The sequence below is a fragment of the Salvelinus namaycush genome, chromosome 34, assembly GCF_016432855.1.
Source record: "Salvelinus namaycush isolate Seneca chromosome 34, SaNama_1.0, whole genome shotgun sequence".
Classification (NCBI taxonomy): domain Eukaryota; kingdom Metazoa; phylum Chordata; class Actinopteri; order Salmoniformes; family Salmonidae; genus Salvelinus; species Salvelinus namaycush.
Window position 1 is genome coordinate 28,057,225 of NC_052340.1, and position 11,347 is coordinate 28,068,571.

Consider the following 11,347-nt stretch of genomic DNA (forward strand, 5'->3'; position numbering starts at 1 on the left):
GGTTGGGCAACTCAAGGACATTCAGAAACTTGTCCTAAAGCCACTCCTGCATTGTCTTGGCTATGTGCTTAGGGTCATTGTCCTCTTGAAAGGTGAACCTTCACCCCAGTCTGAAGTCCTGAGCACTCTGGAGCAGGTTTTCATCAATGATCTCACTGTACTTTGCTCCGTTCATCTTTCCCTCGATCCTGACTAGTCTCCCAGTACCTGCCGCTGAAAAACATCCCCACAGCATGATGCTGCCACCACTATGCTTCACCGTAGGGATGGTGCTAGGTTTCCTCCAGATGTGAGGCTTGGCATTCAGGCCAAAGAGTTACATCTTGGTTTCATCAGACCAGAGAATCTTGTTTCTCATGTTCTGAGATTCCTTTAGGTGCCTTTTGGCAAACTCCAAGCGGGTTGGGGTGGTAGCGGTTAGAGCGTTGGGCCAGTAACCAAAAGGTTGCTGGATCGAATCCCCGAGCTGACATGATAAAAATCTGTCGTTCTGCCCCTGAGCAAGCAGTTAACCCACTGTTCCCCGGGTGCCGAAGACGTGGATGTCGATTATGGCACCCGACCAAGGCCCTTCTCCGCCGATTGCTCAGTTTGGCCAGGCGACCAGTTCTAAGAAGAGTCTTGGTGGTTCCAAACTTCTTACATTTAAGAATGATGGAGGCCACTGTGTTCTTGGGGACCTTCAATGCTGCAGACATTTTTTGGTACCCTTCCCCAGATCTGTGCCTCGACACAATCCTGTCTCGGAGCTATACAGGCAATTCCTTCGACCACATGGCTTGGTTTTTGCTCTGACATGCACTGTCAACTGTGGGACCTTATATAGACAGGTGTGTGCCATTCCAAATCATGTCCAATCAATTGAATTTACCACAAGTGGACAACAATCAAGTTGTAGAAACATCTCAAGGATGATCAATGGAAAACTGATGCACCTGAGCTCAATTTCGAGTCTCATAGCAAAGGATCTGAACACCTATGTAAATTAGGTATTTCTGTTTTTACAATTTCTAAAAAACAGTTTTTGCTTTGTCATTATGGGGTATTGTGTGTAGATTGAGGAGGTAAATTTTTTTATTTGATCAATTTTAGAATATGGCTGTAACGTAACAAAATGTGGAAAAAGTTAAGGGGTCTGAATACTTTCCGAACGCACTGTATATGTCAGATTGAGAATAGGCCATTAACATGTACCTGTCGGAACAGAAGCAGGGGAAAAAAATACATGTCATACGTATGCACTTAAACAGCACATGGAGGACACTTTTCCCGGGGTTCATTTTCATGCTAGCCAGTTAGGCTACTCCGGTTGTAAAGCGAAGCAATGTGCTTATTAATATTAGAAAAGTTGAGAAATAAATATAGTAGTCCTAGCCTATAGAAAGCTGATGGGATCCTCCCTTTTTTAACAGAGGCCATCCAATCTCTGTTTTCCCACCCTATTGCATAGCTTATAGAAATGTTGCGCAACATGTGCTCTCATGAAGTGTTTGATTTGATTATTAGCGACTGGCAGTTAGTTTGGTAGGCTACTAATGACCATCAGCCAGTGCACAGTTTTGGAGAAGACTAGTTACCATGACTAAACGGTCACGTGGAATTTGACTGCGGTCATGACTAGTGACTGCTGGTGTGGTGGTAATATGGTCACCATAACAGCCCTAAGTAGCACCCAGGATTAACCTCGCTATACATTCAACATCACAGGCCTGTGAAGCTTACAAGGACAGCGACTTCAGTTTAGAGACCAATGACATGATTTTAAAAAAGTTACTTCCCTGGTTTACGAGCTGCACAGCTCAATCCTCTAAGACAGTGTTTTGGTTCAAACTATTCAAAGAGAATCTTGTACACAAGAATGATCCTCTTCACACAAGAATGACCTTATTATTGTGCAATTGCAGTACAGCTAATATGAGGAAGTTGAACACCAGTCGGAAAGACAACACCACTTCTGCAATTACATAAGATCCATGTTTCAGGCAGCACCAAACATCTCTCCAATTCTTCCTCATCTGGTGTCCAGCAACGCTCAAGTCTAGCCTATCCCAACCCCCCACACACCTGTCCTGATGGACATAATATCTGCCCCTTGTGGTCAGAGTCCTTTATCCATCTCTTTATGACAATAACAGTGTAGAACAGTGCTGCTCATCTCCAATATCCAATGTAAACACAATACAGGCCGTTTACATGGACAGACCTGAGTAACCCAACTCCCCATGCAGCCACTTAGCTCAGGCCTGACCACCCTATACAGACAGACTGGCCTATTGTGGGTTAGAGATGAAAGGGGGGGTAGAGAATAAAAAGAGAGAAAGGGAGTGAAAGAGAGAGAGGGGGGAGAAGGGAGAGAGAGGAAAGAGACAGACAAATACAGAGAAAGAGAGAAAAGGAGTGAAAGAGAGAGAGGGGGGGGGAGAAGGGAGAGAGGGGGGAGGGAGAGGAAAGAGACAGACAAATACAGAGAAAGAGAGAAAGGCCTGGCAGTGGCTTGGCTGCCTCTTTTGTTCGTAACCATGTTGTTGTCTGCTGGTTCCCTGGTTCCCCCAGTCCAGTCTCAAAGAAAGCCCCTTGATATTCAGCTGTCACAAGAGACAGCCATGTTGGATATCTCCTTCTTCATATATTCCTCCCTTCTTTCCTCATTCCCCTTTTTCTCCCCTTCCTTCCTCTCCTCCCACTGTTTCTCACTCTATCTTTAGCTTTCAAAAGCCCGCACTGAGAATGTGTGGGAGGGAGAGAAGTCCAAATTTAGATGCTGCTACATTAATAGCGATGAGAAATCCAGATCAGACGGCCTTCTCCAGCGCTTTGAATTTAACAATCCCATGGGAGATTGAGAACACTGGGAGAGAGGCTAGTAGGCCAGTTTAGTGGTACTGTACCTGATATGACCTGTACAGAATAGGTGATGTTATCAAATCAAAATGTATTTGTCACATGCACCGAATATAACAGGTTACAGTGAAATGCTTACTTACAAGCCCTTAACCAACAATACAGTTTTAAGAAAAAAAATACCCCAAATAAATAAAAGTAACAAATAATTAAAGAGCAGCAGTAAAATAACAATAGCGAGGCTAAATACAGGGGGTACCAGTACAGAGTCAATGTGCAGGGGCACCGGTTAGTCAAGGTAATTGAGGTAAGAAACTCAGCAAAGAAAGAAGCGTCCCTTTTTCAGGACCCTGTCTTTCAAAGATAATTCGTAAAAATCCAAATAACTTCACAAATCTTCATTGTAAAGGGTTTAAACACTGTTCCCATGCTTGTTCAATGAACCATAAACAATTCATGAACAAGCACCTGTGGAAAGGTTGTTAAGACACTTACAGACGGTAGGCAATTAAGGTCACAGTTATGAAATCTTAGGACACGAAAGAGGCCTTTCTACTGACTCTGAAAAACGCCAAAAGAAAGATGCCCAGGGTCCCTGCTCATCTGCGTGAATGTGCCTTAGGCATGCTGCAAGGAGGCATGAGGACTGCAGAAGTGGCCAGGGAAATAAATTGCAATGTCCGTACTGTGAAACGCCTAAGACAGCTAGTTAAACGCCTAACCATGTTAGTTTGTTGGTGATGTGGACACCAAGGAACTTGAAGCTCTCAACCTGCTCCACTACAGGCCCGTCGATGAGAATGGGGGTGTGCTCGGTCCTCCTTTTCCTGGTAACCATCTGGCCCTGCGGCCTTGTGAATGTTGGCCTGTTTAAAGGTCTTACTCACATCGACTACGGAAAGCGTGATCACACAGTCATCCAGAACAGCTGATGCTATCATGCATACTTCAGTGTTGCTTGCCTCGAAGCGAGCATAGAAGTAATTTAGCTCATCTGGTAGGCTCATGTAACTGAGCAGCTCGCGGCTGTGCTTCCCTTTGTAGTCTGTAATAGTTTGTAAACACTGCCACATCCGACGAGCGTCGGTGCCGGTGAAGTACGATTCAATCTTAGTCCTGTATTGCCACTTTGCCTGTTTGATGGTTCGTCAGAAGGCATGAGATTTCTTATAAGCTTCCGGGTTAGAGTCCCGCTCCTTGAAAGCAGCAGCTCTACCCTTTAGCTCAGTGCGGATGTCGCTTGTAATTCATGGCTTCTGGTTGGGTTATGTACGTATGGTCACTGTGGGGACGACGTCATCAATGCACTTATTGATGAAGCCAGTGACTGATGTGGTGTACTCCTCAATGCCATTGGAAGAATCCCGGAACATATTCCAGTCTGTGCTAGCAAAACAGTCCTGTAGCTTAGCATCTGCTTCATCTCACCACTTTCTTGTTGACTGAGTCACTGGTACTTCCTGCTTTAGTTTTTGCTTGTAAGCAGGAATCAGGAGGATAGAATTATGGTCAGATTTGCCAAATGGAGGGCGAGGGAGAGCTTTGTACAGATCTCTGTGTGTGGCGTAAAGGTGGTCTAGAGTTTTTTCCCCTCTGGTTTCACATTTAACATGCTGGTAGAAATGAGGTAAAACAGATTTGAATTTTCCTGCATTAAAGTCCCTGGTCACTAGAAGTGCCGCCTCTGGATGAGCGTTTTCCTGTTTACTTATGGTCTTATACAGCTCATTGAGTGAGGACTTAGTGCCAGCATCTGTTTGTGGTGGTATGTAGACAGCTACGAAAAATACAGATGAAAACTCTCTTAGTAAATAGTGTGGTCTACAGCTTATCATCATGAGATACTCTACCTCAAGCAAGCAAAACCTTGAGACTTCCTTAGATTTCGTGCACCAGCTGTTGTTTACAAATATACATAGACCGCCACCCCTTATCTTACCAGAGGCCGCTGTTCTATCCTGCCGAAAAAGCTTAAAACCCGCCAGCTGTATGCTATTAATGTCGTCGTTCACCCACAACTTGGTGAAACATAAGATATTACAGTTTTTAATGTCCCGTTGGTGGGATATACATGATCGTAGTTTGTCTATTTTATCATCAATTGATTGTTCGTTGGCTAATAGGACCGATGGTAAAGGTAGATTACCCTCTCGGGTAATCTGAGGGCCTTGTCGGGCGTCTGAAGTAAAATCTTCCTGTCCGACTCGTTGAAGAAAAAGTATTCCTCCAGTATGGGGTGAGTAATCGCTGTCCTGATATCTAGAAGCTCTTTTCGGTCATAAGATACGGTGGCAGAAACATTATGTACAAAATAACTTACAATGATAATGATAGTTGGCATCTCCATGTACAGTATGTATGATCCTAAAGGGCTTTACATTATAAGGACGTTGCTCCGTTTGTAATACCCAGTTGATTAACAATGTGAATGGACCGCAGTGGAAGTAGCTCAACGTTCCTTTAGTGAGGAGTAGAGATGTGCATTGTTGGTTGCTTGAGAGACAGACTGACTTGAGGGAGAAGTGAAACTGACAGGATTCATTGAGGGGGACAGATGTGTGAGAATATCACACAGACTTTGTCTGATGACAGCCAGGCATATCCTTCATTGTACCCCATTTCCTTTCATCAATGTGTTTCTGTCTTACAGTTCTATAAATTCATAAACTGTTAATTACAAGTTTATAATCTGTAATAAACTGCTTTAACACATTGGTTGAAACTTTGATTGTTAGGCTGTTTTGATGTGTGACATGTTGAGTGTTGCCTTAGGCTACGAAGTAATCTTCCGGCGCCGACCAAGATGGCCGCCTCGCTTCGCGTTCCTTGGAAAATATGCAGTATTTTGTTTTTTTATGTGTTATTCCTTACATTGGTACCCCAGGTAATCTTAGGTTTCATTACATACAGTCGGGAGGAACTACTGAATATAAGAGCAACGCCAACTCACCATCGTTCCAACCAGGAATATGACTTTCCCGAAACGGATCCAGTGTTTTGCCTTCCACCCAATACAACGGATCTGATCCCAGCCGGCGACCCTATGCGACGCCGTAAAAGGGGCAAACGTAGCGGTCTCCTGGTCAGGCTTCGGAGACGGGCACATCGCGCTCCACTCCCTAGCATACTACTCGCCAATGTCCAGTCTCTTGACAATAAGGTTGATGAAATCCGAGCACGGGTAACATTCCAGAGGGACATCAGAGATTGTAACGTTCTCTGCTTCACGGAAACATGGCTAACTCAAGAGACGCTAACGGAGTCGGTGCAGCCAGCTGGTTTCTTCACGCATCGCGCCGACAGAAACATACATCTTTCTGGTAAGAAGAGGGGCGGGGGGGTATGCCTTATGATTAATGAGACGTGGTGTGATCATAACAACATACAGGAACTCAAGTCATTCTGTTCACCTGATCTAGAACTCCTCACAATCAAATGTCGACCGCATTATCTACCAAGGGAATTCTCTTCGATTATAATCACAGCCGTATATATCCCCCCCCAAGCAGACACAACGATGGCCCTGAACGAACTTTATCTGACTCTTTGTAAACTGGAAACCACACACCCTGAGGCTGCATTCATCGTAGCTGGGGATTTTAACAAGGCCAATCTGAAAACAAAACTCCCTAAATTCTATCAGCATATCGATTGTGCTACCAGGGCTGGTAAAACCTTGGACCATTGTTACACTAACTTCCGCGACGCATATAAGGCCCTCCCCCGCCCTCCTTTCGGAAAAGCTGACCACGACTCAATTTTGTTGCTTCCAGCCTACAAACAGAAACTAAAACAACAAGCTCCCTCGCTCAGGTCTGTTCAACGCTGGTCCGACCAATCTGATTCCACGCTTCAAGACTGCTTCGATCACGCGGATTGGAATATGTTCCGCATTGCGTCCAACAACAACATTGACGAATATGCTGATTCGGTGAGCGAGTTCATTAGAAAGTGCATTGACGATGTCGTACCCACAGCAACGATTAAAAGATTCCCAAACCAGAAACCGTGGATTGACGGCAGCATTCGCGTGAAACTGAAAGCGCGAACCACTGCTTTTAACCAGAGCAAGGTGACCGGAAACATGACCGAATACAAACAGTGTAGCTATTCTCTCCGCAAGGCAATCAAACTAGCTAAGTCCCAGTACAGAGACAAAATTGAGTCGCAATTCAACAGCTCAGACACAAGAGGTATGTGGCAGGGTCTACAGTCAATCACGGATTACAAAAAGAAAACCAGCCCCGTCGCGGACCAGGATGTCTTGCTCCCAGACAGGCTTAATAACTTTTTTGCTCGCTTTGAGGACAATACAGTGCCACTGACACGGCCCGCTACCAAAACCTGCGGGCTCTCCTTCACTGCAGCCGAGGTGAGTAAAACATTTAAACGTGTTAACCCTCGCAAGGCTGCAGGCCCAGACGGCATTCCCAGCCGCGTCCTCAGAGCATGCGCAGACCAGCTGGCTGGTGTGTTTACGGACATATTCAATCAATCCTTATCCCAGTCTGCTGTTCCCACATGCTTCAAGAGGGCAACCATTGTTCCTGTTCCCAAGAAAGCTAAGGTAACTGAGCTAAACGACTACCGCCCCGTAGCACTCACTTCCGTCATCATGAAGTGCTTTGAGAGACTAGTCAAGGACCATATCACCTCCACCCTACCGGACACCCTAGACCCACTCCAATTTGCTTACCGACCCAATAGGTCCACAGACGACGCAATCGCAACCACACTGCACACTGCCCTAACCCATCTGGACAAGAGGAATACCTATGTGAGAATGCTGTTCATCGACTACAGCTCAGCATTTAACACCATAGTACCCTCCAAACTCGTCATCAAGCTTGAGACCCTGGGTCTCGACCCCGCCCTGTGCAACTGGGTCCTGGACTTCCTGACGGGCCGCCCCCAGGTGGTGAGGGTAGGTAACAACATCTCCACCCCGCTGATCCTCAACACTGGGGCCCCACAAGGGTGCGTTCTGAGCCCTCTCCTGTACTCCCTGTTCACCCACGACTGCGTGGCCATGCACGCCTCAACTCAATCATCAAGTTTGCGGATGACACTACAGTGGTAGGCTTGATTACCAACAACGACGAGACGGCCTACAGGGAGGAGGTGAGGGCCCTCGGAGTGTGGTGTCAGGAAAATAACCTCACACTCAACGTCAACAAAACAAAGGAGATGATTGTGGACTTCAGGAAACAGCAGAGGGAGCACCCCCCTATCCACATCGACGGGTCAGTAGTGGAGAAGGTGGAAAGTTTTAAGTTCCTCGGTGTACACATCACGGACAAACTGAATTGGTCCACCCACACAGACAGCGTTGTGAAGAAGGCGCAGCAGCGCCTCTTCAACCTCAGGAGGCTGAAGAAATTCGGCTTGTCACCAAAAGCACTCACAAACTTCTACAGATGCACAATTGAGAGCATCCTGTCGGGCTGTATCACCGCCTGGTAGGCAACTGCTCCGCCCACAACCGTAAGGCTCTCCAGAGGGTAGTGAGGTCTGCACAACGCATCACCGGGGGCAAACTACCTGCCCTCCAGGACACCTACACCACCCGATGTTACAGGAAGGCCATAAAGATCATCAAGGACAACAACCACCCAAGCCACTGCCTGTTCACCCCGCTATCATCCAGAAGGCGAGGTCAGTACAGGTGCATCAAAGCAGGGACCGAGAGACTGAAAAACAGCTTCTATCTCAAGGCCATCAGACTGTTAAACAGCCACCACTAACATTTAGCGGCCGCTGCCAACATACTGACTCAACTCCAGCCACTTTAATAATGGGAATTGATGGAAATTATGTGAAAATGTACCACTAGCCACTTTAAACAATGCCACTTAATATAATGTTTACATACCCTACATTACTCATCTCATATGTATATGTATATACTGTACTCTATATCATCTACTGCATCTTGCCATCTTTATGTAATACATGTATCACTAGCCACTTTAAACTATGCCACTTTATGTTTACATACCCTACATTACTAATCTCATATGTATATACTGTACTCTATACCATCTACTGCATCTTGCCTATGCCGTTCTGTACCATCACTCATTCATATATCTTTATGTACATATTCTTTATCCCTTTACACTTGTGTGTATAAGGTAGTAGTTGTGGAATTGTTAGGTTAGATTACTTGTTGGTTATTACTGCATTGTCGGAACTAGAAGCACAAGCATTTCGCTACACTCGCATTAACATCTGCTAACCATGTGTATGTGACAAATAAAATTTGATTTGATTTGAAACTGTTATTGATTATGGGCATGGAAGGAACAAGGAAGTTGAACCTAAATACAATATACCTACTATAGGCCTACAGCACATCAAGGACAGTTAATCTGTAGGCCAGGCCTACATGCACGAGATTACTGTATTATTTGTATTTATTTTAAGAATGTGGAGCTTGCAATGTCTATTCTATTGTTTTCTATATAAAAAAACAATCTAGTAGCCTATATCATGAGAACAACACACATCAAACATTTACATGTTCCACCATCACTCACTCTCCCTCGCACGCACACACACACTCACCAACAAGCTGAACTTTATTATGATAGCAGTCAAAGTGTATGTTATGCCTATGCTACCCATACTGTACCTCCAAAGTGCGTATTTCTTGCTGAGTGAGGTCGCTCAATGCAGCGCATTTGGTTCGGAGTCCTTGTAAACTAGATATGGAGATCTCGATCATATTCTGGATGAGTTCGCACTGGTGGAGTGCATCCTTGTCCATCGCTGCGCCACCTTCACTATCCCCGTCCGAAAGTTAATTACTTTGAACCATCTTTCCACCTTTGACTGGCACAATATCCATTCCTCGTCGTTGGCACGGCTTGATAGGTTTAGTCGAGTTTGAACAGCGAACTAATAGAACAGTTGATCTACGACCTTTACTTTCTTAGCTCTGTCGCTTCAATGAGCACACAGTGGGTTCCGTGTATTCTCAAGAGCGACGTAAATTACTTCTTTCTGCATGGTGTTTGACAGAGTGGCCGCGTTCCAGGTCGTCTTTTAACTTCTGTGGGGCAACGGCACACATTTCAGCAAATAAACCCCTGTTTCAAATAAACGGCGAGCCTAAATGAATTGTTTTTGAGGTTACCATGAATTACCATTACCACTATTGAACGTGACACTCAACGTGTTCATTATCTCGATATGTGGATTGAGAAATCAAATGGAACCCTGTTTACAACTCTGTATAGAAAAGAAACGGACAGAAATCCTCTATTACAGGGTGACAGCTTCCACCCTGAGCCATTAAAAAGAGGACTTCCAAGAAGCCAATTTTTTAGACTGCGCCGTATATGCCACTCCACAGAGGATTATCTAGAAAAAGCATCGGAGATGCGCATTAGGTTTCTAAAAAGAGGCTGTTCGTCACAATGTGTGGATGAAGCTCTTAATAATTTGGCATTGGAAAAACATGAGATGGACTGTTACAAAAAAAGACCCGCTAAAGCTAAAGAACACTCCGTAATGTTCACAACTACATATACTTTGAACTCGCGAAAAGTGGGAGGTGTGGTCAAGAAACACTGACATATTTTATAAGGTGAATGCACCAATTTGTAAGTCGCTCTGGATAAGAGCGTCTGCTAAATGACTTAAATGTAAATGTAAATCATCGGACCCAGTTTTGCCGGCTGAATTTAAATATCCACCACGTATTGAGGAGAGGTCGCAATTTACGCGATAAATTGGTTCATGCCAACTGCCAGCCACAAAATAATAATAATAATAATAAAATTTGCCAAGCTCTTTTACGCCCTCTACCAAATGGTAGCTATAAATGCAGAGGATGCGCATAGTGCAACAATATGATGAAGTGTGAATATTTCTGCCACCCACACACAGGAAAACGGTTCCAAATAAATGACATTATTACGTGTTCCACCACCCATGTTATTTACATTATTACATGTCCATGTGGGCTCTGTGATGTCGGTAAAACCACCCGCTCTCTCAAACAGAGAATTAGTGAACATAAAAGTTCAATCAGGAGAAACGACAGGGATTATCCAGTCGCTGTACATTTCAATGACATTTCCACCTTTAGATTTTGTGGCATAGAGAAAGTTAAGATATCAGACAGGGGAGGAGATATTAATAATACTCTGAGTAAAAGAGAATGTTTTTGGATTTTCACCCTCCAGACATTATTTCCTAAAGGACTTAATGATGAAATGCCTATGTATGTTATGTTGTGAATTTGAACATTAAATATGTGTCTATTGTAAATTATTCTGACGTTTTTCGTACGATGTACCCAATGACTAATGAAAACTTGCTATGTCCTCATTGAGATTTTACAGACGTGTTCAATACGCCTTATTTATACACTTTTGTAATATTTATGAAATGCATATTGTTATATTTGGTAGCACTTATTTGTTTTTCCTCTGCCTCCAACCCCCTTCGATGTGTAGAACGGATGTGGGTGGGGGCAGGTCTACATAAGGGTGCACAT

The 11,347-nt window shown here is 44.5% G+C and overlaps 1 protein-coding gene across 1 annotated transcript in view; it reads right to left on the reverse strand.

Moving 5' to 3' along the window:
* Positions 1–9,874, reverse strand: part of LOC120028987 (kinase suppressor of Ras 1-like) — a 53,044-nt gene extending 43,170 nt beyond the window's left edge. The window contains exon 1 of the mRNA XM_038974271.1: positions 9,476–9,874. Within this exon, the coding sequence (XP_038830199.1) occupies positions 9,476–9,610 (135 nt within the window). The 5' untranslated portion in view covers positions 9,611–9,874. The remainder of the gene's footprint in view (positions 1–9,475) is intronic.
* Between the last annotated feature and the right edge of the window lie 1,473 nt (positions 9,875–11,347).